The sequence below is a fragment of the Delphinapterus leucas genome, chromosome 15 (genome assembly GCF_059928025.1).
Source record: "Delphinapterus leucas isolate spDelLeu-1000000601 "Yukka" chromosome 15, BTC_Dleu_Yukka2, whole genome shotgun sequence".
In the NCBI taxonomy this organism is placed as follows: domain Eukaryota; kingdom Metazoa; phylum Chordata; class Mammalia; order Artiodactyla; family Monodontidae; genus Delphinapterus; species Delphinapterus leucas.
Genome location: NC_143143.1, coordinates 15,797,125 through 15,824,584, shown reverse-complemented (window position 1 = coordinate 15,824,584; position 27,460 = coordinate 15,797,125). Strand labels below are relative to the sequence as shown.

Here is a 27,460-nt window from a genome sequence, read left to right as displayed (position 1 = left end):
CATTTTAGAGAGATTTTTTACAAAAAATTTTTAAAGCTAGTATTTGATTAATTAGCAGCTTCAGTTTACTAGAATATCCCATTTCCCCAAACTGATTACATGAGGTCTTGCTATTTTTTAACTCCTTATTTTGAAAAAATTTCAAATCTATAGAACAATAACAGTACAATGAACTCATGTGTACTCTTACCTAGATTTATAATGTTTAACTTCACCACATTTGCTTTATATCTTTCTAAATATACGTAATTGTTACTGCTGAATCATTTGAGGGTAAGTTGAAGGCCCTTCATCTTTAAATACCTCATGATCTATATCTCCTAAGAACAAGGATATTCTCTCACATAACTACAGCACAATTATATAATTCAGAGAAGTTAACATCAGTACAATATTATCTTCTAACATATAGTCCATATTCAAACTTGCCAGTTGTCCCAGTAATGTCCTGTATAGCAATTTCTGCTTTAGGGTCCAGTGTGGGAACACTTACTGCATTTAGTTTGTCATATCTCTTTAGCATTCTTCAATTTTTAGTAGGTCCTCACCCTTTCTTTTTTTGTCTTTCATGACATTTTTGAGGTGAGGCCTTTTGTAGAATGTCTCTCGGTTTGGGTTCTTATGACTGAATTCAGGTTATGCATTTTTGGCTAAAATATTACATAAGCTGTATGTCCTCAATACATCATATCGAGAGGTATATGTCAATTTGCCCTTTTACTGGTGGAGGTAACATTGACAACTTGATTTTAAGGTAGTGTCTGTCAGATTTCTGCAGAGGTAAAGATACTTTTTTCCTTTGTAATTAAAAAGTTATCTGTATAGGGACTTCCCTGGTGGCGCAGTGCTTAAGAATCCGCCTGCCAATGCAGGGGACACGGGTTCAAGCCCTGGTCTGGGAAGATCCCACATGCCGCGGAGCAACTAAGCCCGTGCGCCACAACTACTGAGCCTGCGTGCTGCAACTACTGAAGCCCGCGAGCCTAGAGTCCATGCTCTGCAACAAGAGAAGCCACCACAGTGTGAAGCCCACGCACTGCAACGAAGAGTAGCCCCCGCTCACCACAACCAGAGAAAGCCCGTGCGCAGCAACGAAGACCCAACGCAGACAAAAATAAATAAAATAAATTTACCAAAAAAAAAAGTTACCTGTATAAATACCTCAGCAAATTTTTACCAGTAACTTTAATGTCCATTTTGCCCAAGTCAGTTATTCTGAGGCTTACAAAATGTTGATGTTTTAACTTTATCATTCTTTCTATACTTATTAGTTGGCATTCTACTATAAAGAAGGTCTTTTTCTCTTTCATTTATTTATTTACAATTTTTAGTGTCAGTATGGTCTCAGATTGTTTTTAAATTCAATTTGTTATACCCATTACTGTCATTAGCCTTCTTAAATTGTTTTGTTGAGGTATAATTTACCTACAGTAAAGTACACAGATCTTATGTGTGCCGAATGGTGAATGTTTTTACACAAACACACCTGTGTAATCACCACCTAGGTGAATAGAACATTTCTAGTACATCAGAAGGCTCCCTCATAGCCCTCTCAGTCTCATTATCCTTTTTGTCCCTGATTTCAACCTGGTTCTTGTGTTTAAGTCCCCATCTTTCTTCACTTGCTTTCTGGCACAAATTATTCCAAGCTCATCTTGTACTTTCTCTGCTCCAGCCTGGGAATTGGCCATTTCTCCCAAGGAGGCCTGGTTTCTTTTATTGAGGACTGTTAACTTTGAAATCAGTATCTAGACACTAGCTATGCTCACTCTACTGGGACATTATTGCTTCTAGGCCCTTTCAGAGGTTAGAGCTAGAAAATATCTAATTTTATCTATCTTAAGTCATTTCTTAAAATCATACCTCCAATTTCAATCAATCATAAGGTGCTCTCCTTTCCCTATTCCAAATTCCATATTCCCACAGTAAGAATCTAGGCTGCCAACTACATCAATCTTTATTGACTTGCTCAATTTCAAAATAATTATCCCATTATGCTACCAAACAACAAGTCTACTAAGTACAAGATTTCTTTGCAACTATTTTGTCTTTAGATTAATGGTATAAGGTCAAAGTACTCTGTTAAAAAGTTACTTGGATTCGTTTTTCTCCTCTTACATGCTTGCAATCCCAAAGTGACATTTCTAAGATAGATTAAATGAATTCATTCTCTGCCTCCTGGAACACAACCTCCACAAGGGTAGGGACCTTATTTTTTTTCATTGCTATTAGTCTAACTCTTAGACGCTCAACAAATATTTGTTGAATGAGTAAGTGAATGCCAGGGTTGAGCTGTGCACTGAGATTTATGAAGTGAGTCGCTCCTGGCAGAATCTCATAACCTGGTAGGCTTCGAACGAAGTGTGATATTCCCCCAAGGCTTTCGGGAGGTGGTAGTGGAAGACTGGGAAAATGTATAACCCCAGGTGGTGAGCACTAGGGCTTTGGAGGTATTCGAGAGTCGGAGCAGCCACAGGACGACAAAGCCTCTTCTGCCTGACGGGCCGTGGCTCGTACAAGTTTGTACCAAGTAGCCAAGTTGAGGTCCAAGCTGCATGCTCTGCCCCTCAAAGCAGGCGCTTTGGACTAGGCTGCAAATATTTTTAAAAGCCGAATTGAGATAGGGATTCTGAGAGACTGAGGGGACCATGCCCAAGTCCGGGAGTCGAAGGCGCAGCGAGTCCCGCGTCCCAGGTACCCGGAGGTCACACTTACCGGTAAATCTAACTTCCGGGTCCCGTTCCAGGCCTCCAGCCCCACTGGTCAATAAGCTCCGCCCCCTGCTGGCCCCAGCAGATGCCGTGCCCTGATTGGCCGTATCTGAAGCCCCGCCCTAGCGTCGCAACCTCAGGTAACTCCGAGCTCCAACTCCCGCGCCAGCCTCGGGACTCTCGGCTTCTTATTGGGCTACCAGTTTCCAATCGGAAGGGTTTTTGAACCTCAGTCTTCGGGTGGCGCTGGCCATTGGCGGACAGAATGGGGGCGGGGCCTGAGGTCGTCGCCGGCACTGCCTGTGGATAAGGTAAGGGACTAGAAGCGAACCCGGCGACAGGGCGGCATCGCGTCGACTCTGACTTCTCTCCCCGCCCCCGCGGGTGAGCCCGCGCGAGACCCCGCGCCCCCTCCCAGCGCCCGCCCAAGTGCGCCTGCGCAGCAACAGCCACCAGCCCGACTGCCCCTTCCCCTCTTCCTCCGCACCTTTTCCCTTCCTCTCCCCCGCCCCCCTCCCTGCCTTGCTATCCCGTCCCGACCCCTAAGGCTCTTTCGTGGGGTCTCCCTAGTCCCTGTCCTTCCCCCACCCCGTCCCCATCCCACAGGATCCTGGCTCCCCAGCCGCAAGGGCTGCGCCTCTGCGAGCCGCGATGTTCGTCCTCTCAGAGCCTGTGGGCCTCCCTGCCTTCACTGCCTTCCGTTTCCTCCACACAGGCCCCCACCTACTTCAAAATGACGCTGGACGTGGGAACGGAGGATGAGCTGCCCGACTGGGCTGCGGCCAAGGAGTTTTACCAGAAGTACGACCCGAAGGACATCATTGGCAGGTGAGCCCACGGCAGGGAAACAGAGGTCCAGAGAGGTCAGGTCCTAGCCAGGGTACACAGTTCTCTCTGAGGGCTGAAGAGTTCTAAATGAGAAGGGTCAGTGGTGAGTGGAGGAACATTTGGTGACTAGACTCTTATTCTGGGTCAACCCCTATTTTTTCACGAATTCATTCATTTGTGTGTTCAACAAACATAATTCAAGCACCTACTGGGTGCCAGACACAAAGATAAACATGGGGAGTGTAGAAGAGATGTTTATGCCTTGGAGGTACTCCAAGTGATGTGACTGAAGGAGACACATGAACATATAAAAAGTATCAGGCTGTGTAAAAAGTGCTGCTGGGTCTCAGAAAACCACATCTTCCCAGAAGTGGTGATATTTGGGTCTTGAAGGATGAGTAGGAGTTCAGCATACACCAAATAGAAGGAAGCAGTCACCTGTAGAGGCAGTGACCGATACATTTATTCATCAAGGTTTCCTAAGCATGTACAATGTGCTGGGTGCACTGTGCTAGGCACTGGAGATGTAAGACCCACACCTTAACATCTTACAAGATTTCTGTTCTCCTGGAGTTTATGTTCCAGTGGTAGAGAGAGACAATAGACACGAAAACAAGTTAAAGTTCATTGTAAGTGCTAGGGAGAAAATAAATAGGGTTATGGAACAAGAGTAATTAATGGAGCTGAGACTTGGACGATGAGAATGAACAGGTCATGAGCTGAGGCAGGATATATTCCGGGCAGAGGGAACTGCCGTGTTCAAAGGCTCAGCATAGGAAAGGGCCTATTCAAGCAACACATAGAAGATCATAGTGATTAGAATGTTGTAAGAGTGGGAAAAGTGGAGGAAATTAAGTTGGAGAGGTAAATAGAGGTTGGATTATGTAGAGCCTTGGGCCAGAATAAGGAATTTTTTTTTAAATAAATTTATTTATTTATTAATTATTTATTTTTGGCTGTGTTGGGTCTTCGTTGCTGCCTCGGGCTTTTCTCTAGTCGCGGCGAGTGGGGGCTACTCTTCGTTGCGGTGCACGGGCTTATCATCGCGGTCGCTTCCCTTGTTGCGGAGCACGGGCTATAGGCGCCTGGGCTTCAGTAGTTGTGACTTGTGGGCTCTAGAGGGCAGGCTCAGTAGTTGTGGTGCATAGGCTCAGTTGCTCCACGGCATGTGGGGTCTTCCCGGACCAGGGCTCGAACCTGTGTCCCCTGCATTGGCAGGCGGATTCTTAACCACTGCGCCACCAGGGAAGTTCCAGGAATTTTTTTTTAATATTTTTTTTGATGCGGACCATCTTTTTTTTTGGACCATCTTTAAATTCTTTACTGATTATTACAATATTGCTTCTGTTTTATGTTTTGGTTTTTTGGCCACAAGGCACGTGGGATCCTAGCTCCCCAGGGATCGAACCCGCACCCCCTGCATTGGAAGGCAAAGTCTTAACCACTGGACTGCCAGGGAATTCCCTAGGGTAAGGAATGTAAAGTTTACTGTGGTGATACTGGTGGCTTCCAGTAGGGTAGTAATATGATCTGATTTACATTTCTGTGATTTGGGGCCTAGGAACTTAACCTTTCTATGCCTCAAAGTCTCTCCATTATAAATGGGAGAATTAAAAAAAGAGCCTACCTTGTAGGTTGCTGTGAGGACAGAAAGAGTTAATATGGTACTCCTAGGACACGTCCTGGCACATGGTGAGTGCTTAATACAGGTGTGTTGTTACATTTAAAAAAGATCATTCTGGCTCTTATGTGGAGAGTGGATAGGAGAGGGGCAAGAATGGAAGCGTAGAGACCAGCTAGGAAGCTATTGATTCATTCAGGCTAGAGATGGTGATGGTTTAGACTAGAGTGGTAGTGGTAGAGATGGAGAGAAGTGGATAATTTAGGTGATGGCTTGAAGGGAGACTTGATACAATTTCCTGAAGGATTGGATATGGACCACAAGGGAAAGGGAAGAAAACAAGAATAAATTCTAAGGTTTGGATTTGAGTGCTTGAGTACCATTTACTGAAATGAAGAAGACTGGGGAAGATCAGTCTGGAGGGAGGTGTGAGCAAGTCAAGAGTTCCACCACCTGGAGCTGTCCAGTGGGCATGTGAGTCTGGAACTCAAGCAAGAGCACTGGGCTAGAGCTGTTTACTTGGGAGGCATCAGCATATAGATAGTAGTTGGCAAGAGAAATGTGAAGTAGTGAAAGAGACCTAGGCTCAGACTGTGGGGCGTGTCACCATTAAAGAGTTAGAGAAGGAGGAGCCAGCAAGGGAAACTATAGAGATGCCATCTGTGAGTTAGAAAGAAAAACACAAGAGTATGTTTGGGACTTCCCTGGTGTGCAGTGGTTAAGAATCTCCCTGCCAATGCAGGGGACATGGGTTCAATCCCTGGTCCAGGAAGATCCCATATGCCACAGAGCAACGAAGCCCGTGTGCCACAACTACTGAGCCTGCATTCTAGAGCCCGTGAGCCACAACTGCTGAGCCCACATGCCAGGCGCCTGTGCTCCACAACAAGAGAAGCCACGGCAGTGAAAAGCCCGCGCACTGCAATGAAGAGTAGCCCCCCCGCTTGCTGCAACTAGAGAAAGCCCGCGCGCAGCAACGAAGACCCAATGCAGCCAAAAATAAATTAATAAATTAATTTTTTAAAAAACCCACCAACTTTAAAAAAAAGGAAGAGTGTATTTCTGGAAGGTTGGCATGGTCTGCTGTGACACATGCTGCTGAGGCCAGGAAATCCAATGGTGGTGTGACCGTTAGATTTGTTCAGGCTCCTTTTAGATAGCACATGGAGATGTCAAAAAGATTGTTGGAATCAGGAATTCTGGAGAGAAATCAAGGCTTGAGACAGCGTAGCAGGAAGCATTTGCACATAGTTGGTATTTAAAGCCCCTGGGGGGAATTCCCTGCGGTCTAGTGGTTAGGACCCTGTGCTTCCACTGAAGGGGGCACGGATTTGATCCCTGGTCAGGGGACTAAGATCCCACATGCCGCGCATGGCGTGATCAAAATTTTAAAAAAAAACACAAAACTCCTGGGTCTGGTTGGAGGTCACAGGGAAGAGAGAATATTGGGAAAAGAAGAGAGCTGAGATCCAAGTCCTGAGATGCTACAAGGTTTCAGGACCAGGTGAGGGAAGATGCACTGAGGCTAGGAAGAGCCCTTAGGTAAAAACAGTGGTTCCACTGCCAAGGGCACAGAAGGACCGGTTTTGAAGAAGGCAGATCAGAGAGTAGGGTCCTTATCATTTCATTCCAAGATTACTGTGGTAGCATCATCCCTCGTCTCTCTCTTCTACCTTTTCCCTCTTGTTTTTCCTGCACAGTAAATTACCTGCACACTCTAACTAAATTACTTTTTCCAGAGTAGCAATTTCAGACCTGAAGCTTTAAAAGAGCTTTACACATTCTGGAAATTGGTGACAAGTTATAAGTCACTGAAACAAAGGTTGAAGAGCAGGGTTATAGCCAGGGATGAGGCTGAAAAGAGACTAAGAAGTTGGTGAAGGCCTTGAGTGACAGATGAAGGAATTCGGATTTGACTTTTATCTTGTAATTAATAGGGAGGCAGTATGGAAAGAAAACAAGAATTTTGAATGCATTCCACAGGTAACTGTAAGGTTGAAAGTATTAGGTATCATTTAAAAAGAGGACAGTTGCTTTAGGGGTACTGCTGAGGAATGAGGGAACACAGAACTTAGTAAAGAATTTAAACAGGGAAGTTTTTAAGCAGTGAATGACACAATTGGGACTGTTTTAAGAAGCTAGTTCTCAAAGCAGTGTGGCAGATGGGTGGCAGTGGTTGAGATTAGCACCAGGGAGATCAGTTAGGAGGCCATCGTAGTGGTGGGGATGGAGTACTAGGAAACAGATTTGAGAGATAATACAGGATGGGCTGGACTGGTTGGATGTTGTAGATTGTGAAGGAGAGGGCGAAGCCAAGAATAGCACCAGGGTTTCTAGTTTGGGAGTTGGATTGAATGGCACTGCTATTAATTGAGATCAGGAATTGAGGAGCTAGTGTCGGGAAGATGAAGTGTTCAGTGGTCATGATGACAGTGAGAGGTCTCTAGGACCCTTGGGAAGCAATTTATTCAGTAAGATGTGTTGGCCTGACATCTAGGGGAGTTCCCTGGTGGCCTAGTGGTTAGGCTTCCGGGCTTTCACTGCCATGGCCCGAGTTCAATCCCTGGTCGAGGAACTGAGATCCCGCAAGCTGTGTGGTGCAGCCAAAAATTAAAAAAAAAAATGGCAGGGGGGGTGGGGTAGACACCTCGGCATGAATGTTGAAGTCATGGAGGTGGATAAGATTACTGAGAGTGTATATAGCCTGAGAACAGGGCCAAGGATGGGATCCTGGGGAAGTCTTAACATTTAAGGGGTGGGCAGAGAACAAGGTACTGGGGTGCATCAGTAGGAAGAGTTTGGACTTTGAGTCTGAACACCCAGGTTTCCCATGTAGATAGTCATGACACATAGTAGGAAGGCTTAATTAAAAGGGAATGCTCCTAAAGGTAGGGGCTTCCCTGGTGGCGCAGTGGTTGAGAATCCTCCTGCCAATGCAGGGGACATGGGTTTGAGCCCTGGTCTGGGAAGATCCCACGTGCCAAGGAGCAACTAAGCCCATGCGCCACAACTACTGAGCCTGCTCTCTAGAGCCCGCGAGCCACAGCTACTGAAGCCCGCCTGCCTAGAGCCCATGCTCCACAAGAGAAGCCACTGCAGTGAGAAGCCCGCGCACCGCAATGAAGAGTAGCCCCCGCTCACCTCAACTAGAGAAAGCCTGTGCATAGCAACGAAGACCCAATGCAGCCAAAAAAAAAAAAAAAAGAATAAATAAAATAAATAAATAAAAGAAAAAAGGGGAATGCTCCTACAGGTAACATGCTATAGGATACCAGCGAAGGGAGTGGTCCCTCCCTCCTGGAGAATAAACAAAGAATTGGTAGACGCAGCATTCATTTTGGGCCTTAAAGCGGGGATTCTTTGCTTTATGGCTTCAAAGGATCTTTGACCACCCCCCCGCCCCGAAATAATAAAAATGTTGGATATATGTGGCAGAGATCTCCAGCTTTCCACAAATTCTCAGAGGTTCATTAAAAGATGAGTAATAATTAGACCAGGGACCTCAAACTCAGGTGCCCTTTGTAGTTGGACAGAAAATGAAAACTGTGAAGTGGCCAAGAGTTAAAGAGTAGGAAGTGGTGGGCTTCCCCGGTGGTGCAGTGGTTGAGAGTCCGCCTGCCGATGCAGGAGACGCGGGTTCGTGCCCCAGTCTGAGAAGATCCCACATGCCGCGGAGCGGCTGGGCCCGTGAGCCATGGCCGCTGAGCCTGCGCGTCCGCGTCCGGAGCACAGGCTCCGCAACGGGAGAGGCCACAACAGTGAGAGGCCCGCGTACTGCAAAAAAAAAAAAAAAAAAAAAAAAAGGAGTAGGAAGTGGTGAGCATTGTGGCAGCTGGAGCGTTCTTGTTCCAACTAAGATATGTGAATTCAGATTTGTAAATAACAATGCACTGACCACAGTGTAATATATCTGTGGGCTGTGTTTGCCTGGAGGGTCAATAGTTTGCATCCACTGATTGAACCGGAGATGTGGGTGACAGGCATTTCAAGCAAAAGGAGTTACATAAAGGCAAGGAGGCCCTGGGAGCACGGCAGTGAGGTTGTGAATGGCAGCCAGGGAACCAGCATGCGAAATGTGGTATGAGGTCAGATCCTGGAGAGATTTTCACCTTAGCCTGAAATACTTGTAGGGTCACACGGAGTTGGTGACAGAGCCAAGCAAGGAAATCCCTGTCTAGGACTTGGTCTTTTTGTCTTTTTTTCGGCCGTGCCATGCGGCTTGTGTAATCTTAGTCCCCTGACCAGGGATCGAACCCGAGCCCTCTGCAGTGGAAGAGTGGAGTCCTAACCACTGGACCACATGGAATTCCCTAGGACTTTGTCTTTACAAAGCCAAATGGGCTTTCCTGTCTCTACCTCATTAACGCCTTTCAGCATCCCTTCAAGATATTGTTGGCTACGTTTCAGAGCAGGTGAGGTGGAAGCCCAGAGACCTTATGTCAGTGGGTCACTTGGAGGTTAATTAGTGACAGATTTGGGTCCTAAACCGAGATCTCCTACTTCTCAACTTTGGTCTTCTGGTCAGTGGCCCAATATTTATTTGGAGCCTCCTTCACTTGAGATATTGTAGGGGAACTTTGGGATTTAGATGGGGTAACCGTGGAAGTGGGTAAAATCTGGAGGAAGCCTTCCCACTTTCTCCTTGTGGGGTTCTAGGGCAAGGGGCAGGTTCTGGGGCCCAGTGCCTAGGCTCACCCATGGAGGGAGTGGCAGAGACTGGAACCCAGGACCCCTGCCTGCCTGCCCTATGAGCTTTGTGTTGCACATTGCTGGATGCCCAGGTTGCTTGCTGATGCTGCTGTGAAGCTCCTGCAGGCCAGGGTGAGCTCCTTGGGAGTTTGCCCTGTTGTCTAAATGGGTTTCCAGAGTCTGGCATAGTGGGTGTGAGGCTGCCAAGGCTCTACTCTGCGTGGAAATGAGAGAGCAGGAGGCCCTGACTTGTGCGTTGTCTGACTCTGGCAGAGGAGTGAGCTCTGTAGTCCGCCGTTGCGTTCATCGAGTTACTGGCCGGGAGTTTGCGGTGAAGATCATGGAGGTGACAGCTGAGCGGCTGAGTCCTGAGCAGCTGGAGGAGGTGCGAGAAGCCACGCGGCGAGAGACACACATCCTTCGCCAGGTCGCCGGCCACCCCCACATCAGTGAGGCTGCATTCCCTGCTCCTGTTAGCCCTGCCCACAGCCCACTTCCCCCAGCACTGCCTCCATGCCTCTGCTCCCTTAGTCCTGGCTCCGCTGCACCTCAAAGTGTGGCCAGCCTTTGGGTCCCTACTGCCTCCTTTGGTTCTCCTTCCTTCCTAGTAACAGCCCACTGCTGCCTCAGGGTGGAAAAGGCCCTTTAATGTGCATCTGCTCCTTTCCATCTCTGTCTCTCTGCCTTTCTGCCTCTTTCCCCAGTCACTCTCATCGATTCCTACGAGTCTTCTAGCTTCATGTTCCTGGTGTTTGACCTGTGAGTATCTCCCAGCCCCAATCGAGAAGCCTCCTCCTCACCTCCATGCATGGCCCCAGCCTTACAGCACAGTGGGCTGAAGACCTTCCTCTGCTCCCGCTCAGGCCTGCCTGCCAGCTCAGGGCTCTGGCCCTTCTCCCTAGGTGCCCAGATTGAGGCAAGTTCTTCAAGAGTCATAGTGACCAGCTAAGTACAAAGGGTCTTCATGAGACCCTGTTTTAGGAGGAGGGTGTTTATTCGTGAGCTGACCACATATAAATAGACTCTCCCTCACCAGTCTCCCAGTGTTTAACACTCTCCACTGGAGTCTCTGTCTGCCCATCAGTTCTTTTTCTGGTCGGTCTAAAGCTGAATGTCAGATATTATACAGTGCTATAATGCAAACCAGTTGCAAAGGTACTTCAAAAGAGAATGGTTTGGATACCAGATGTTTAAGAGAGGCCCTTGGAAGAAACTTACAAAGTCTTCAGACAGAAATGACCCTCTGCAAAAGTCGAGGGGAAGTGGGAAGTGTCTGTTACACCACCATGCAGCTTTGCAGAACCTGGTGTGTTCTTTATTTCAAGGATTGATGCAGAGTTGCAATTATAACCTCAGATTTTAAAGACAAGATAAAATAAGCAAAATTCAAAATAAAGTCCCATTCAACTTTCTTCCTACTATTAACTGGAAAATTTTGGTCCGTGGTCTAAATAGATTCACTTCAGAAGGCGTTTTGTGAGTGTATTCTCAGATAACACAGACTTCCTGTAAATGATTATCACAAGGCACTTATTCTTGCTAAGATAGCCCCCTTGTGGCACAGTGCAGATATTTCGACGGCCAACCCATTGGGCCAAAGTGCCCCTGACATCCGGTTCACTCTTGGAGTGCTCTGTCTCGAGTCCCTTTCATTTGTCTACAGAGGGATCTCTTTACTGGCCTCTTCCGTGGTATTTTCTGTGAGCACTGGCTTCTTTTCTCAGCCACCACTGTGAGGTGCACCTATCTCCCAACCCCTCCTATCCCTTAGGATGCGGAAGGGAGAGCTGTTTGACTATCTCACAGAGAAGGTGGCCCTCTCAGAAAAGGAAACCAGGTAATGGGTGAGCCTGCAACCCCTGGGATGAGCAGGGGGTGGGGCGGGACAGGGAGAAGCAAAGGAGACTGTGCCTCCCTCAGGTCCATCATGAGGTCTCTGCTGGAAGCAGTGAGCTTTCTCCACGCTAACAACATTGTACACCGAGACCTGAAGCCTGAGAATATTCTCTTAGATGACAATATGCAGATCCGACTGTCAGATTTTGGGTTCTCCTGCCACTTGGAACCTGACGAGAAGCTTCGAGGTGAGGGGACCTGGTACCCTGAGAGGCTTGGGAGGGAAAGAGGCTCAGGCCTGGGGCTGGTTGGCTGGGTCTGAGAACTGGGTCCCAAGTACCAAGGAAAGGAAGGTCAGTGAGCACTTGCCAGGTCCCCACTGGGTGCAGAGCCTCATGTGCAAATCAGTGTGGGCTTCCTGACCTGGAGGCAGACAAGTGAGAAGATCATGGCACACAGCAGGCAAGGAGCCATGCCAGGAAGCCAGGAAGGAGTACCTGATTCAGCTGTAGGGACCCACAGAGGATGGGGCTCGGACCTCGGCCTGGGGAGGCTGGGCTTGTCACAGGAGGAAAAAGAGGGAGCGAGGGATAGCAGGGCTTAGCTGTGCCTTTGGGGTCTGGCAGAGGCAGGTCCACAGTGTGCTGCTTAGGTGCTATGAGGAGCCTGGTGTGGCGCGACAGCCCTTCTCACCTCGTGCCCACACATTTGTTGTGACAACCATTTCTAGTGCAAGTGGAAAACTAAACAAAGTTCAAGTGTGAGACTCCCCAGAGCCTTTAATATACTACTTCCTCTCCTTCAGTGGCTCTGCATTGGACTTACTAATAGCTAACATTCACTGGGCACTTATTGTGAGTAAGGCACCACGCTGCGTCTACATGGCTTATTTCTCTAGATCCTCTCAACAGCTCTGAAATAGTATTTGTGTCTATTTTATAAGTGGGCTTAATGAGGTGAGGTGACTTGCCCAAGGTCACATAGGTGTGATTTGAACTTGGGCAGTATGACTCCAGAGTTCATGGTCTTAATCTGTGGACTTACACATCTTCCATATGCTGTGCTTTGTGTCCCTTTGGGCTGCCACATACACTTCCCTATTCTGCATCATTTTTGCCCCTGCCCACTCCAGCCTCTCCCTTGGCTTGGATAATTTAGCTTTTACTTTAAAGTTCTATGTCAGGTTAGAGCCCTTGCTTTTTGCTCTTATATCTCCCCCACTTCATGATACATGTCTTACTCTGTTATTTGTTTGCTTTCTGGTAGGTGGTGAACTTGGTAAGGGCACATCAAATTCGCCACTGTGTCTAGTGTGGTGCTTGGCACATGGTAGGCGTTCAGTAAATAGTTTGAGTTGGAATGAATTTCCCCAGAGAAATTCAGTTTCTCAATTCAGGCCTATTAAGATCTCTTCGAAGTGTGCCATGGATCACAGTTCGGAAATTGCTGGGATGGAAGAATTGGTGCCAGAAGAAACTAAAAATACAGGTTTAGATCAAGTCATGGAGGGCTCTGTGCTGTAGGAGTCTAGACTTGATCCTGAGGCCATGATGGGAAGCCAGGGAAGGGTTTTAAACAAACAATTTACCCAGAATGTGCCTTAAGAAATCCCATATTCCTACTCATTCCCCTTGGTTGAGTGGTGGTTCCACTAACTGCAGTAGAGATTATAGGAGGAGGAATAGATTTGGGCAGAAAGGAATGTAGAAAAGATTTAAGTTTTGTTTTCTATGTGTGTATATATGTAAAAACGTGGTAAAAAGTTGTGTGAGGAGTGGGTTGGCTGGAAGGTTGGGGGAGGCAAGTGATACAGTTGGATAGCACCTTTAAGTCAATCTAAAAATCTGGTTTTCCCAGGAAGGCCACCAGGAGCCTTGGTGGGTCCTTGAATTGTTCAGCAGGGCTAGGGTCTAATACCGAGACTTGGCAGAAGGTAGGCAGGAGCAGAATGGGAACACTTGGGGCTCTGGTGGTGTTGAGGCTCCAGCAGAGGTCTGGTGTTAAGGGTCCTTGAGGGGGCTGTGACATCCCATCAATCTCAGGCCTCTCTCCCCAGAATTGTGTGGGACTCCAGGGTATCTAGCACCAGAGATCCTTAAGTGCTCCATGGATGAAACCCACCCAGGCTACGGCAAGGAGGTCGATCTGTGAGTTTCTGGTCTCCCCCTTCCCTCCTCCTTTGTGTAGTGTCCTTCAACACATTCGCTCACCTAGTCCTCCCTGACTGTGGTCTCTTTCTCAGCTGGGCCTGTGGGGTGATCTTGTTCACACTCCTGGCTGGCTCGCCACCATTCTGGCACCGACGCCAGATCCTGATGTTACGCATGATTATGGAGGGCCAGTACCAGTTTAGTTCACCTGAGTGGGATGACCGTTCTGACACTGTGAAAGACCTGGTGAGCTGGGGCCATGAGAGGGCAAGGAGGGAGGCCCAAGAGCTGCCCTTCATGCTCTGGCATTTCCCGTAGATCTCGAGGCTGCTACAGGTGGATCCTGAGGAGCGCCTGACAGCTGAGCAAGCCCTACAGCACCCATTCTTTGAGCGCTGTGAAGGCAGCCAACCCTGGAACCTCAGCCCCCGCCAGCGGTTCCGGGTAAGCCTGAGAGTGTCAGGGTGTGGGCCTGCTCCTCTGTCCCATGATTTTTCTTTTGGTGGATGTGCCCGTGGAGCTCACACTGCCCCCTTTCCCAGGTGGCAGTGTGGACAGTGCTGGCTGCTGGACGGGTGGCCTTAAGCACCCACCGTGTACGGCCGCTGACCAAGAGTGCACTGTTGAGGGACCCTTATGCGCTGCGGCCAGTGCGGCGCCTCATTGACAGCTGTGCCTTCCGGCTCTATGGACACTGGGTGAAGAAGGGTGAGCAGCAGAACCGGGCAGCCCTCTTCCAGCACCGGCCCCCAGGGCCTTTTTCCATGATGGCCCCTGAAGAGGAGGGGGACTCAGCTACTATCACTGAAGATGAGGCCATGCTGGTGCTGGGCTAGTACTTCAGCCCTGAGGAATCCCAGGAAGCAGAACTCTCCAGGAGGAGGATTTTTATCATTCCAGCCCCTCTGGGCTATGGCCTCAGGCCCCCATGCCTGGCCAGGCCCGCCACTGATCAGAGTATCATAGAGACCAGCCCTGTACACCTACCCACACTGGCCAGGGCTTTGAGATCAGAGCTGAGGTGGAAGAGAGCCACCCAGAGTGCCATGCCTGGCCTTATCCATGCTGCCTGTGCCACGTATGCAATAAAATCTGCTACACGCCAGGGAGAGCCAGCGTCCTGTGTCTGGTGCAGGGAAGCCCAGAAGGTGCTCAGGATGGGGGCGGGGTAGGGCCAGTTTGGTCCAGTTCTTTATTGGGGAAGAGGGTGGGGGTCACTAGGTCTTGTTCTTGCCTTTGCCTGGAGGTAGCTGGAGGGGCCGCTCGAGTGCGGTCAGCTTGCTGCTGAGCCTTTCCTCACTGGCCTTGAGCCGTTCCTCCACCAGTTGTTGGAGCTGCTCCAGTTCCTTGTTCATCTGGGTCTTGATGTAGGCCCGGAGGATGGAGACCTGGCCTGAGGGGCAGGGAAGAAGGGACGGGTCAGAAGAGATGCCGTCTGGGGCTGAGGGATTGCCCCTAGCCAGGCAAACACAGCCTTCCAGCGTGCCCCTGGGAGCTACACTAGTGGCAGTGTTGCTTCAATTCAGAAAATGTCAGCCAGCCCTTCGGTGAGAGAAAGATGGGCAGAGTGGCTATGCTGCTGCATTTTCTGGATTGCTACTTAGTAGCCTTGTGACCTTAGGCAGGTGACTTAACCTTTCCATGCCTCAGTTTCCTCTGTGTAAAATGCAGATAGTGATAGCACCTAGCAACTAGGATTGGGAGAGGATTAAATGGGTTAATAGATGTAAAATGTGGGAATTCGCTGGCAGTCCAGTGGTTACAACTCCACAATTCCACTGCAGGGGGCACGGGTTCGATTCCTGGTCAGGGAGCTAAGATCCGGCAAGCTACACGGCACAGACAAAAAAAAAAAAAAAAAAAAAGGTCTATATATATATATATATATATATATATATGCTTAAAACAGGGCCTGCCTGGCACACAGTGTTGTCAAATGTGTGCTGGCTATTACTGTCATTGGGTTGTTTTTTTTTCTTTCTAATTTTTATTTATTTATTTATTTATTTATGGCTGTGTTGGGTCTCCATTTCTGTGCGTGGGCTTTCTTTAGTTGTGGCGAGCGGGGGTACTCTTCCTTGTGGCACGCAGATTTCTCATTGTGGTGGCTTCTCTTGTTGTGGAGCATAGGCTCTAGGCACGCGGGCTTCAGTAGTTGTGGCTCACAGGCTTAGTTGCTCCACGGCATGTGGGATCTTCCCGGACCAGGGCTTGAACCCGTGTCCATTGCATTGGCAGGTGGATTCTTAACCACTGCACCGCCAGGGAAGCCCTATTGTCATTGGTTTTATAATCCTTTTCTGGGACTCCTGCCTCACCCCCAGCAGCTGTGCTTTTATCTGTTTGCCATCTTGGACTTCTGCATAAGGAATCATTTGGAGAAAGGACACCATGACTAAAACAAAAATTCTGAAGTCCTGATATGGTCTAAATCCTTCATTTCACACCTGCCCAAAGTCACAGGGAACCCTAACCCCTCCAGGTCCTCACTTGGCTCTGGCTCTGGCTGGACCACTGTTTCTGGTTCCTCCTCATCTGGGGTGAGTGCCTGCTCCTCCACCTCTTCGCCCTCTTCTTTCTCTGCAAGCCAGAAGGCAGGAGGAGGCTTCAGCCCCAGCCCAGTCCAGCCCTCGCCCCGGCATTCTCCCTTACCCGTCTCATCCTTTGGCCAGAGCTTGGGTGCCTGTAGCCCCATGTAAGTCAAAGACAGATCCAGCCGCACCTGGGAAGAGGGAGGAAGACGTCTGCACTGAGGGAAAGGGGGGAGATGAGGGGTGGCTTCTTGTAGCCCATGGCCCAGTACCTGGGGTGTGAAGACATATTTGTAGAGCTTGAAGTGGCGGAAGTAGGTGTTGACCACATAATCTGCCAGGGCCAGCAGCTGTTCCTCCTTAAAGAGGTTGATACTGAAGGGGGGCCGCTGTGGGGATGATTGGGAGTTAGAGGACTGACCACCTCCTGAAGCCCTCACCTTTTCTCCAAGTGCCCGGCAATCCAGGAGCAGGAAGAGCCCACTGTGGCCTTCAGAGGAAGATGAGGGTCATGTGTGCAAGAGAGGGTGGGAGGCTGGGCTAGACCTTATCTGGGGGGAGAGTGAAACTGACCTTGATTCCGTGGCAAAAAAGAACACTGGTGAAGTAGCGGTAACATTCCTCCACGTTGCCCAAGGGGGTTGCTGGGAGGGAAGGCAAGATGTGACAGTGAGTACCCTCCCTGATAATCATTCATTTTAGTCACTCAACAGCTACTTATTGAGCATGAGCTTTAGAAGTAGAAAGATATAGGCAACAAATATTGAGTACCCACTGTGCACTGTTCTGGGCACTGAACCAGACAAGTTCCTGCCCTTAAGAAGCGTATTTTCTAGTGGAAGTGATGGACAATAAACCAAGAAATACATAGTTTAGCTCTCGTTAAACATTCTGTAGAAAATTAGTTCCAGGAGTAAAGCAAGAGCTGTTTTATTGAGCACTGTGCATATATCTACATCTATTATATATAATATTTCTCAGAACAGTTTCATAACGTTAGTGCTGTAGCCTTATTATAGATAAGGAAATAGAGAATTTCAAAGGTGAAATAACGGGTGTGATACTGCTGCTAGTGATGACAGAACAAAGATTTCAGGTGCTAATCCTGCTTTTACTTCCCCTGGTCACTTGTGCCAGCCTTCTTCTCTCCCCTGGACTCACAGCCTTCGGGGGCCTTCTCTTACCAATACAGGCCTTGTGAAGATCTTGGAGCAGGGCACAAGCCGTTGATGTCTGCTCCAGGGAGAAGCCTTGTTGGCGGCAGAAGATGAGTGCATGGGAGAAGAGGTCCAGGGTGATGGCGTCCCGCAGGCTCTGCGCAGGAGAGCCTAGTCCCAACACCTCGGCCAGCACCCTTGGGAGGGAGAGAGGAAGGAATGAGCGACAACCGGAGCCTCTCTTCACCGCCCCACACTAGTGTACAACAGGCTTTGGAGCCAGGCATTCCTCATGCCTTCCCAGCCCATCCACCTCCCAGCCTTCCCCAAGAGCTAGCTCTTATTCCCCTCCCTGCTCCCGCCGCATACTCCCTCATCTCCTCAACGTTGGCTGTCTTCTCCAGCCTGTGCATGGAATGGATGTCCAGGTACTTCCTGTCATAGGAAAAGAGGGGAAAAGGTGTTGGTGGCCATTATGCATTACCCTCATAACAGGGCTATGATGGCTAGAGCACTGGACTGGGAACCAAGAGACCTGAGTTAGAGGTTTGGCCCTTCCACTGAATTGCTTTGTAACCTTAGGCAGGTCACTTCCCTCTCTGGGCCTCACTTTCTCCATCTGTAAATAGAGGGTATGGCCAAAATGAACTCTTATGATCCTCTTCATTTCTAAAGTGTAGGGTTAGGAAACTTGAGTTCTGGTCTCTGCCACTCCCTACTGTATAACTGGGCAAGTCTCCCTCTGTGAACCTCAGTGTCCCCATTTGTACAATGCTCCATAGAGGCACTAATACTACATTTACATTCTCAGTCTTTGGCTCCCCTCTTCTCACACTCTCTTTGGACTGGGGCAGCAGGAGACCTGACTTAGTCATCTCGGGTAATTGCATCTCTGGGCCTCAGTCTCCTCATCTGTAAAATGAGGATACCGTTGCTGTTTGACAGGATTGTGGGGAAGCCCTAAAGGAATAATACAAGTGTGAAGGGTAACTTTCCCCCAAAGCTCTTCACACTCACCATATGCAGATCCGGGGCTGGGGCAGTGGCGGCTGCAGAGAGAAAGCGGATTGGGAAAGGCAGAGCTGTGTTGTTCATGGCCCCTAGTTCTTGAGCCGTTGCGAATCTCTAGCGGGCCTAAGAACGCGCTAACTTGCCTTCTCATCTTAAAGACTAGCTACGAGCAATGCTGGCGGGCTGGGCTTCAGCGACCCCTAAGTACTATTCATGAGCATATTAACAAGGGGGGGGTCACACACCCCTGTTTCTTCACCAAGGCAGCCCGGGAAACGTCTTGAACGTTAGAAAGCATAACGACGGGTGGCGCCCTGCTGGGGAGCCCTTTTATAAACATTCATGAGCGGACGACTCTGTCCAGTCCTCACCGGGAACAAGTCGGCTGCAGGATCTTCATCCGCATTCACCGAAGCCACGGTCCCCGACTCGGTATGCACACCTGTTCCCATCCGCGTGGCCGATTCATCCAATGACCTGAGGTCTTTCTTGGGTTCTCTCCGCAGTTCGTAGTGCTGTTCAAGCTCCGATTGCATTTTCAGTCCCTGGAATTGGCTGGACTTCCGGCGGATCATCTTGTCGCTCCTCTGTGCCGCGGGGCACCACAGGTTCTGTCCTGCCTCGGTTCTGGGACAGCCGATTCTCCGGCAGAGGCTGCCAAGGCCTGGACCTCTATCGACGCTTCAAGCCAATCCACGCTGCAGAGAGGCCCGGTGCAGCCAATCCGCTGGGGGCGTCTTCCTCCGTCTCAACGGTGACCGTTGCTAAGGGGGTTCTTGGAGCAAGAGAGAAAGTGTACGGCGCTCGCCACTCAGTGAGAAGAGAATGCGCGTGCGTAATAAGCCGCAAGGCCCGCCCCCGTGCCCTCGCTTCAAAGTTGCTATTCTGAGGCAGGCGATGTCATTAGGACTGGAGAGTGGAAGTGTGTTGTCGGTTACCATAGGAACTGCCTACTGGCCAATCACTGAGAGGAAGAGGCGGTGTTCAGGAAGAAACCAAACGGAACCCGAAAGGCAGCACAAAGCGCGACCAATAGAAACAGGAAGTGGAGAAGATTTCGCCACATCCGGTACTGCCTGTGGCGCCTGCGCTCTGTGCTGGGGAGGCCAGTGACGTCCAGGGGAGTCCAAGATGGCGGCGGTGGGGTGATTCTGCTGCCGGTGAGGGGCCCGGAGCCGGCGGGGCGGGGTCCAGCAGGTGGGTGCGGACGAGGCTCGGGGCCGCAGGAGCTCCGGCCGCTTCCACATCTCTGCTCTCTGTGTTCTGCAGGTGACGGAAGCGTCGCCTCCGCCTGCCTGACGTGCCTCGGGAGAGCCTGCGCCGCTCCTCCCCGCCGCGGCCATGTCTGGGCCCGGCAACAAACGCGCCGCCGGCGATGGGGGCTCGGGGCCCCCAGAGAAGAAGCTGAGTCGCGAGGAGAAGACCACAACCACGCTTATAGAGCCCATTCGTCTTGGGGGCATCTCTTCCACGGTTCGTGGGCTCCTGTTTCAGGCCTCACAACTTACCAGAACTCCCATCTCTGTTCTCCGTCCACGTCGTCCAGAACCTTACTCCCAGTTCCCCAGGTTTAGCAAGATCCACTTTTCAGAACACTCTGTTGAAAGAAACCGAGGACACGACGTCTGCCTTCCCTTTACAGATAGGAAAACAGGTTTCCAGAGAGCGTGTGACTTGTCAAAGACTTCAGAGTTAGGAAGAGGCAGAAGCAGAACGTGACCCTCCTCACAACCGAGACGCTTTCTCTGTGGGTGTCTGAGCCTCTTTAAATCCTGTTAGCAGTTAGTCTGGGGATACTCCCCTCTCCCATCCATTCCATTTTGCTTTTCTTGGTCTCTTTCTATGATTGGGTTCTTGGTCCCTGCTTGACCATCTTCTCGGCCCCTTTGTTTCCTTGGTAGGAGGAGATGGACTTGAAGGTTTTGCAGTTCAAGAATAAGAAACTGGCAGAGCGGTTGGAACAGAGACAGGCTTGTGAAGATGAACTCCGAGAACGAATTGAGAAGTTGGAGAAGCGGCAGGCCACAGATGACGCCACACTCCTCATTGTCAATCGCTACTGGGCCCAGGTGGATGCCCTTCTACTTTCCAAGACCTGGCCTTGATCCAGCTGCCAATCCTCAGACTCCTCTGTTAGGAAAGGAGTATCATGCTGGGAAGCACCTGAGGGATTCATAACATTTTTGGTGCTTTCTCCCTTCAGCTGGATGAAACTGTGGAAGCCCTTCTCCGACACCATGAGAGCCAGGGGGAGCTGTCTTCGGGGACAGAGGCGCCTGGGACCCAGGAGGGGCCAACACGTGATGAGACCCCTCTCACAGAGCCAGGGACATCGGAGCTGAGGGGTAGGGCCAGAGCCCTGGGATCTGGGAAGCTTAATTAAGTTCTGGGGAAGGTCCTGGAGAGGAGGGAACTTTGACATTAGGCTGCTGAATTCCCTGCTTGCGCGCGCGCGCACACACACACACACACACAAATTGATTTCATATCTGGGCAGCAAAGGGCAGTGGGTAAGAACACAGGTTTTGGAATCTGAGTGACATGGTTAAGAGTGCAATTCTTGTTTTGACACTCTTAGTTCAAAAAAGTATTAAATGCTGACTGTGTAGTTGACATTGTTGTAGCTTTGGAGGAGACAAAGAAAATAAAAAAGAAATACTTACTGCCTCAACCATTAGAGAGAAAATGATTATAAACCATAAGAAAAAAGTATAGGGGTCCCTGAATGGGAATTAGTGTGTATGCACACTAGTTTAGCTTGGGAAGGCAGAGAAGGCCTTCCCTGAGGAAGTGATTTGGTAGCTCTCTGGCTTTGAGGAAATTACCTCACTGAACTGCAGTTATTTCACTTTTAAGATGGGGATAACAACAGTACTACAGGTGTTGGTTATGTTGACTCAGTGAGCCATAGAGAGTTGAAGGAGGCGATCTGGAACTTGGTAAAGAGTGGTGGTAACTGTTACCATTATCCTCATGAGGGTCTGTCCGTCCCTCCCAGAGCCCCTGCCAATGCAGCTGCGGCCACCTCTCAGTGAGCCAGCCTTGGCTTTTGTGGTGGCCCTGGGTGCAAGCAGTAGTGAGGAGGTGGAGCTGCAGCTGCAGGGCCGCATGGAATTCTCCAAGGCAGCTGTGTCCCGTGTCGTGGAGGCCTCTGACCGCCTACAGCGCCAGGTGGAGGAACTCTGTCAGCGAGTATACAGCCGAGGTTAGTTCTTTGTGCCCCCACCCCAGAGGGTCCAACTCCATTTGCATCTTTATGGTATCCCCTCCTCAGTGCTCCTGGCCCAGAGGCAGCCACAGTTCCCCAAGGAATAAATCAGCCATGTTTTCAGGTGCAGGATTAGGCTGTTGATGGTGGCTCTCGCTTTGATTCCTGGAGTTGAGCTCTAGAGAGATGGGTGGGAGGAGTTGTTGATGCTGGGGGAGCTTCCCCCTTGTGGCTGGAGACCTCTTGGGAGCATTGTGCACGAATCTAGGTGGCAGTTGCTGATCCACGAGGCATAGCAGCACGTGCCCAGGCTTTGCAGGCAGACTGACTTCTCTCAGCCTTAGTTCTGTCAGTCCAGCCTGGGCGTTCTGAGCAGATGGCTCTCCTCTCTGAGCTGGTTTCCTCCTTTGTGCAGTGGGGACAAAGACTCCTGGCTTTGTCATGAGAAAATGGCAAGACAGCTGGTGGATCACACTGGGCAATGACCTAGCAGACTCCAGGATGAGTTAGTACTTTGACCCATTGCCTTGGACTTGGCTCTTACTCGAGCCCTCCCTTCACAGGGGACAGTGAGCCCCCCAGTGAGGCGGCTCGGGCACGCACCCGGGAGCTGGGCCGTGAGAACCGGCGACTGCAGGACTTGGCCACCCAGCTACAGGAGAAGCACCACCGCATCTCATTGGAGGTGGGAGTTGGGCTTTTAGGGTGGGATTAGAACCAGGGCAGGGTTTGGATTAGATGGGCACCCAAGGATCTCAGGGAGCCGGGTCTCTTATCTAAGTACCTGTCCCCTTCCTTGTCCCCAGTACTCTGAGCTCCAGGATAAAGTGACATCTGCAGAGACCAAAGTGCTGGAGATGGAGACGACAGTAGAAGACCTGCAGTGGGACATTGAGAAGTTGCGGAAGCGTGAGCAAAAGCTCAATAAGCACCTAGCGGAGGCCTTGGAGCAGGTAGGGTCAGACATTGGGTCAGATGGAGCCAGAGCAGGGTACTTGGGGCCCTCGCTTCTCTTCTCCACACCCATCTATTCCTCTGTCTTCTCTCCACAGCTCAACTCTGGCTACTATGTATCTGGGAGCTCCTCAGGCTTTCAGGGGGGCCAGATCACACTCAGCATGCAGAAGGTGAGCAGCAGCATTCTTCCTCGTCCCTCCCACAACCTTTTCTCTACCCTACCCTTGAACATCCCCTCAGAATTAAGGACAGACGTCCAGCTGTGGTCTCGGAGGTCTTTCCCCGTTACTCACAGTGCTCTTTATTTCATTCTTTCATATGTGTATTCAGTAAATAATTGCTGAACACTAAGTGCTAGGTACTGTGTAGGAAGCAGGCATTTTGGAGAACGAAACAGACAGGGATTAAACCTTTCATGGAGCTTAAGTTCTAGTTTGGGTAACTGACAAGAATTAGGTAAGGTCGTATGTACATCAGCTGGTTAAAAGTACCACTTAGGGGCTTCCCTGGTGGCGCAGTGGTTGAGAGTCCGCCTGCCGATGCAGGGGACACGGGTTCGTGCCCCGGTGCGGGAGGATCCCACATGCCGCGGAGCAGCTGGGCCCGTGAGCCACGGCCGCTGAGCCTGCGCGTCCGGAGCCTGTGCTCCGCAGCGGGAGAGACCACAACAGTGAGAGGCCCGCGTACCGCCAAAAAAAAAAAAAAACAAAGTACCACTTAGAAAAGAGATGTTGGGGTATGTTGGAGTCAACTGGCATTCTCAGTTGTGTAGCTGAGAAAGGGCCTTGCTGTCGCTGTCTCATTCCTTGTCCTGCTTTTGCTCTCTCAATTCTTGGTCGTGGCACACTTTTTTGGTGCTACAGGGTCACTGCGCCCTGTCTCCCCTTGCTCAGCTTGCTCTTCAGGTCTTCCAGGAAGGCTTCCCTGACCCCCTGTCAGTTACAAGCCTTGCTTCCCAGCACTGACCAGGCAGCACTGAGTTTTCTCCTACTTGCCTGGGAGCCCTTAGGAAAGTGCCTGGGTCCGGCTTGTCCCTGGGCCTTCAGAGTACATCACTGCTCTGCAGAGGGGAGCTTGGGTAGGGCATATGGTGGGGCTATGAGGGAAGCATGCGTCCTGGCCTGGCCCTGCCTCCCACTGCCCTTCCCACTCCTCAGTTTGAGATGCTGAATGCGGAGTTGGAGGAAAACCAGGAATTGGCCAATAGCCGCATGGCAGAGCTGGAGAAGCTGCAGGCGGAACTTCAGGGGGCTGTGCGGACCAATGAGCGCCTCAAGGTGAGCTGTGTTTGGGACTGGGAGGGCCTGAGCCTGCACGGTAGGAGCTGAGCTCTGAAACCTCTTGCTGATTGCCTTTGGACATCCCTGCCCCTAGGTAGCCCTGCGGAGCCTTCCTGAGGAGGTGGTACGGGAGACAGGGGAGTACCGAATGCTGCAGGCGCAGTTCTCACTGCTCTACAATGAGTCTCTGCAAGTGAAGACCCAGCTGGACGAGGCCCGTGGGCTGCTGCTGGCCACCAAGAATTCCCACCTGAGGCACATTGAGCACATGGAGGTATGCCCTTGGAACAGGGGCCGGGGACAGGGGTAAAGGCCAGACCCTTAGGGTCAGATTGTTCCTGGGTCAAGGGTGTCAGAGGCCCTGTGTGCCTGCCGGAGGTCCCTTGGGAGTAAATTCCTCCTGAGCTGCTGAGGCCTGAGGTAGGGGGGGCTTGCCGGGAGCTAAGGGGTTGGGTGGGTCCTTAATGCCTCAACCCACAGAGTGATGAGCTGGGGCTGCAAAAGAAGCTGCGCACAGAGGTTATCCAGCTGGAGGATACGCTGGCCCAGGTACGCAAGGAGTACGAGATGCTGCGCATCGAGTTTGAACAGAACCTGGCGGCCAACGAGCAGGCGGGTATGTGGTGAGGACAGGGTTGAGGTGGGGCCTTATCTGGGATTGCTGGGCCCTGGTGTGGCCAGATGCTTATCCAGATGTAAGAGGTTAAGTCCTTTCTTCTCCCAGAGCCTCATCTCTCTGTGGAAAATGGGGACCACACCACCTGACTCAAAGGCGCAGTGAGGCTTACAGCCAGATGAGGTGGCTCATGGAGCAGACTCAGCCAGAACGGGAGCTGTCACCCTCATCCATACTTCTCTGGCTTTATGGTGCCTCTCTGAGATACTAATTCATTTTTCACAGATTTATTGAACACTTTCTATGACCCAGGTTCAGTTCTAGGCTTTGGGATGATACCAGTGAACAAAACACGACGGATCCCTGTTGTGGAGCAGTGTTATAGTGAAGGAAGACAGACAACAAAGGAGGAAAAAATTGAACGTGTATATTAGGTTGTGACAAATATATCAAGAAAAATAAAGCAGGGAGGGAAGATAGGAAGTATTATGAGAAATGCCGGGGAAATGTAACTAAGAAGATGATATTTGTTTAAAAAGCTAAAAGAAGTGGACTAACTTACTTCTGTGAATTTACAGTTAGTTAATGTGTTCCTTTGAAAGGAAATTTGGAAATATTTTAGAAGTCTGCATTAGCATAAATAGCACACATAGGCAGTGTCAAGTTATGTTTAGGTGAATTCTCTTCATTTATTTGATGAGATCACACTTTCTACATAAGGCTTCAGTTGTTATCTCCTTTGTAATGAGAGTGATGGCTCTGGCCCTGCCCCTTCCCCCACTGAGGGGTTGGGCCCTTAACCCAGGGACCAACCCAGCCTTTCAGCCCAGCCTTGGTTTCCTGTACTCTTCCAGGGCCCATCAACCGGGAGATGCGCCACCTGATCAGCAGCCTCCAAAACCACAACCACCAGCTAAAGGGGGACGCTCAGCGATACAAGCGGAAGCTGCGGGAAGTGCAGGCTGAGATTGCCAAGGTGAGGAGGGGGCTGTCTGGGGAAAGCTGCGGCTAGACCCCAGTGAGCACGTCTCACCTCAGCCCTGTTCTCTCTGTGCTTTGCAGCTCCGGGCCCAGGCCAGTGGCTCTACCCACTCCATCCCCACCCTGGGCCACCCGGAGGACTCTGGCCTGAGTGCCCCAGCCCCAGGGAAAGAAGAGGGTGGGCCAGGCCCTGTTGGTGCCCCTGACGCCAGAAAGGAGATGGCTTCAATGCCTGGTGCTGCCGTTACTACCTCCTTGGTGAAGAAGGAAGACCTGGTCCCTTCTGAGGAAGAGGCCCAGGCCCTGACCCCTGGGGCCCAGGGCCCCTCCTCCCGGGCCCGAGAACCTGAGGCTAAACCCAAGCGGGAGCTTCGGGAGCGGGAAGGGCCTGGGCTGGGACCCCCATCTGTAGCCTCAGCTCTCTCAAGGACTGATCGGGAGAAGGTCAAGGTGGAGGAGGCCAAGAGGAAGGAGTCAGAGCTCCTCAAAGGTCTCCGAGCAGAGCTCAAGTGAGGCCCTGTTCCTTTCTCCTTCCCACCCCTGCCAAGTGGCCTCCAACCCTACTTACCAAGCCTTTCTCCTGTGCCTCCCCCAGGAAGGCCCAGGAAAGTCAGAAGGAGATGAAACTGCTGCTGGACATGTATAAGTCTGCACCCAAGGAGCAGCGGGATAAGGTGCAGCTCATGGCAGCGGAACGCAAGGCCAAGGCTGAGGTGAGGGCAGGTAGGGCCTATGAGGTGTGCAGAGAGGCTGTCCCAGGGGGTTGTAACCAGAGCAGAGCCCTAGGTCAGCAGGAAGCAGTGACAAGAGAGCTCCCTCCTTCTGGTGGTTATAGGTCGATGAGCTACGGAGCCGCATCCGGGAATTAGAGGAGAGGGATCGGAGGGAGAGCAAGAAGATCGCGGATGAGGATGCCCTGCGGCGCATTCGTCAGGCAGAGGAGCAGATAGAACACCTGCAACGCAAGTTGGGTGCCACCAAGCAGGTGCGACCCCGTTCTGGTCCCCTTGCTTCTGAATATTGGAATTTCCTAAGCCTCCTGTTCTAGCACATGACCTGGGTCCATTCTGTGGTTCTTTGCTCAGCCATATTTTCCTGTGGTTTCCCCACTGTTGTCTTGTCCATCTACTACATTCCATCTTGTCCCTGCCCACTTGCTGCAGGAGGAGGAGGCTCTGCTCTCAGAGATGGATGTGACAGGCCAGGCTTTTGAGGACATGCAGGAGCAGAATGGGCGGCTGCTACAGCAGTTGCGGGAAAAGGACGATGCCAACTTTAAGCTGATGTCAGAGCGGATCAAGGCCAACCAGATACATAAGCTACTGCGGGAGGAGAAGGATGAGCTGGGCGAGCAGGTTCTTGGCCTCAAGTCCCAGGTATGGCTGCCCTGGGCTTGTTAGAGTGGAGCTGGAGAGGCAGGGGCTCCCCAGCACTGAGTCCCCACCCCTGTCCTCAGGTGGATGCCCAGCTGCTGACCGTGCAGAAGCTGGAGGAAAAAGAGCGGGCCTTGCAGGGCAGCCTCGGGGGTGTGGAGAAGGAGCTGACACTGCGCAGCCAGGCCCTGGAGCTCAACAAGAGGAAGGTGAGGCCAGACCTGTGCGAGGGGACAGCAACCTGGGATGCTGGCTCACAGCCTCACTTTGTGACTCTGCCTAGAGAACTTGAAGCAGATGACCTGGGCCAAAGTCTGGCTGTGCTTCATCTCACAGCCCAGCTCATGTCTCAGACACTTACTGTGTTCCAGACTGTGCTGGAGGACTTTGCATGCTTGGTCACATTTCAGTCTGAAAATAATCCTACAACAGTTTTTGTTGTTACCTTTCATAAGTGAGAAGATTGAGGCTCAGGGAGGTAGCTGACTTGCTCAAGAAAGAGTGGGACTGG

At 50.8% G+C, this 27,460-nt stretch overlaps 3 protein-coding genes across 15 annotated transcripts in view; 2 read left to right on the top strand and 1 right to left on the bottom strand.

The window, feature by feature from the left end:
- The first annotated feature begins 2,746 nt into the window (after positions 1 to 2,746).
- PHKG2 (phosphorylase kinase catalytic subunit gamma 2) lies at positions 2,747 to 15,710 on the top strand. Of its 7 annotated transcripts, none has more exons than XM_089895894.1 (11): positions 2,747 to 2,851; positions 3,427 to 3,539; positions 4,915 to 5,008; positions 10,123 to 10,298; positions 10,554 to 10,608; positions 11,621 to 11,686; positions 11,770 to 11,933; positions 13,742 to 13,832; positions 13,928 to 14,081; positions 14,154 to 14,279; positions 14,378 to 15,710. In XM_089895894.1, exons 2-11 carry the CDS (start codon positions 3,470 to 3,472, stop codon positions 14,669 to 14,671), a joined length of 1,290 nt encoding a protein of 429 aa, XP_089752020.1. In that variant the 5' UTR covers positions 2,747 to 2,851; positions 3,427 to 3,469; the 3' UTR covers positions 14,672 to 15,710. The 7 variants fall into 7 exon arrangements, with proteins under 7 accessions (XP_089752020.1, XP_089752022.1, XP_022443974.1 ...); XM_089895893.1 differs by lacking the exon at positions 2,747 to 2,851 and adding an exon at positions 3,008 to 3,095; XM_089895896.1 differs by lacking the exon at positions 4,915 to 5,008.
- Positions 14,818 to 19,888, bottom strand: CFAP119 (cilia and flagella associated protein 119). Of its 4 annotated transcripts, XM_022588270.3 has the most exons (9): positions 18,906 to 19,888; positions 18,541 to 18,572; positions 17,893 to 17,958; positions 17,551 to 17,720; positions 16,940 to 17,010; positions 16,639 to 16,755; positions 16,488 to 16,557; positions 16,326 to 16,415; positions 14,818 to 15,228 (listed from the first exon to the last, which is right to left on the bottom strand). In XM_022588270.3, the coding sequence occupies exons 1-9, from the start codon at positions 19,107 to 19,109 to the stop codon at positions 15,053 to 15,055; spliced, it is 996 nt and encodes a 331-aa protein (XP_022443978.2). In that variant the 5' UTR covers positions 19,110 to 19,888; the 3' UTR covers positions 14,818 to 15,052. The 4 variants fall into 4 exon arrangements, with proteins under 4 accessions (XP_022443978.2, XP_022443976.2, XP_022443977.2 ...); XM_022588268.3 differs by having other exon boundaries at positions 16,488 to 16,755; XM_022588269.3 differs by having other exon boundaries at positions 16,326 to 16,557.
- RNF40 (ring finger protein 40) overlaps positions 17,606 to 27,460 on the top strand; it is a 14,319-nt gene continuing 4,464 nt past the window's right edge. The window contains exons 1-17 of one of the 4 annotated variants that reach the window (XM_089895879.1): positions 17,606 to 19,603; positions 19,804 to 20,007; positions 20,436 to 20,603; positions 20,738 to 20,879; positions 21,533 to 21,739; positions 22,306 to 22,427; positions 22,549 to 22,695; positions 22,795 to 22,869; positions 23,857 to 23,976; positions 24,074 to 24,253; positions 24,460 to 24,595; positions 25,450 to 25,571; positions 25,658 to 26,085; positions 26,172 to 26,289; positions 26,412 to 26,561; positions 26,740 to 26,952; positions 27,033 to 27,158. In XM_089895879.1, the coding sequence (XP_089752005.1) occupies positions 19,876 to 20,007; positions 20,436 to 20,603; positions 20,738 to 20,879; positions 21,533 to 21,739; positions 22,306 to 22,427; positions 22,549 to 22,695; positions 22,795 to 22,869; positions 23,857 to 23,976; positions 24,074 to 24,253; positions 24,460 to 24,595; positions 25,450 to 25,571; positions 25,658 to 26,085; positions 26,172 to 26,289; positions 26,412 to 26,561; positions 26,740 to 26,952; positions 27,033 to 27,158 (2,586 nt within the window). In that variant the 5' untranslated portion in view covers positions 17,606 to 19,603; positions 19,804 to 19,875. The other 3 variants (XM_022588247.3, XM_089895880.1, XM_022588248.3) reach the window with 3 other exon arrangements.

What these genes read in the sequence shown, in the direction of transcription:
- CFAP119 (XM_022588267.3), bottom strand. Translation starts at nt 19,109, where the DNA reads ATGATCCGCCGGAAGTCCAGCCAATTCCAGGGACTGAAAATGCAATCG. An exon ending in AACGTTGAGGAGATGAGGGA is followed by an intron (nt 17,721 to 17,892) that starts GTATGCGGCGGG and finishes CTCCCTCCCAAG; the next exon opens with GGTGCTGGCCGAGGTGTTGG. An exon ending in TTTTTTGCCACGGAATCAAG is followed by an intron (nt 16,756 to 16,939) that starts GTCAGTTTCACT and finishes TCATCCCCACAG; the next exon opens with CGGCCCCCCTTCAGTATCAA.
- PHKG2 (XM_089895892.1), top strand. Translation starts at nt 4,821, where the DNA reads ATGCGGACCATCTTTTTTTTTGGACCATCTTTAAATTCTTTACTGATT. An exon ending in CTGCCAGGGAATTCCCTAGG is followed by an intron (nt 5,009 to 10,122) that starts GTAAGGAATGTA and finishes TGACTCTGGCAG; the next exon opens with AGGAGTGAGCTCTGTAGTCC. An exon ending in ATGTTCCTGGTGTTTGACCT is followed by an intron (nt 10,609 to 11,620) that starts GTGAGTATCTCC and finishes CCTATCCCTTAG; the next exon opens with GATGCGGAAGGGAGAGCTGT.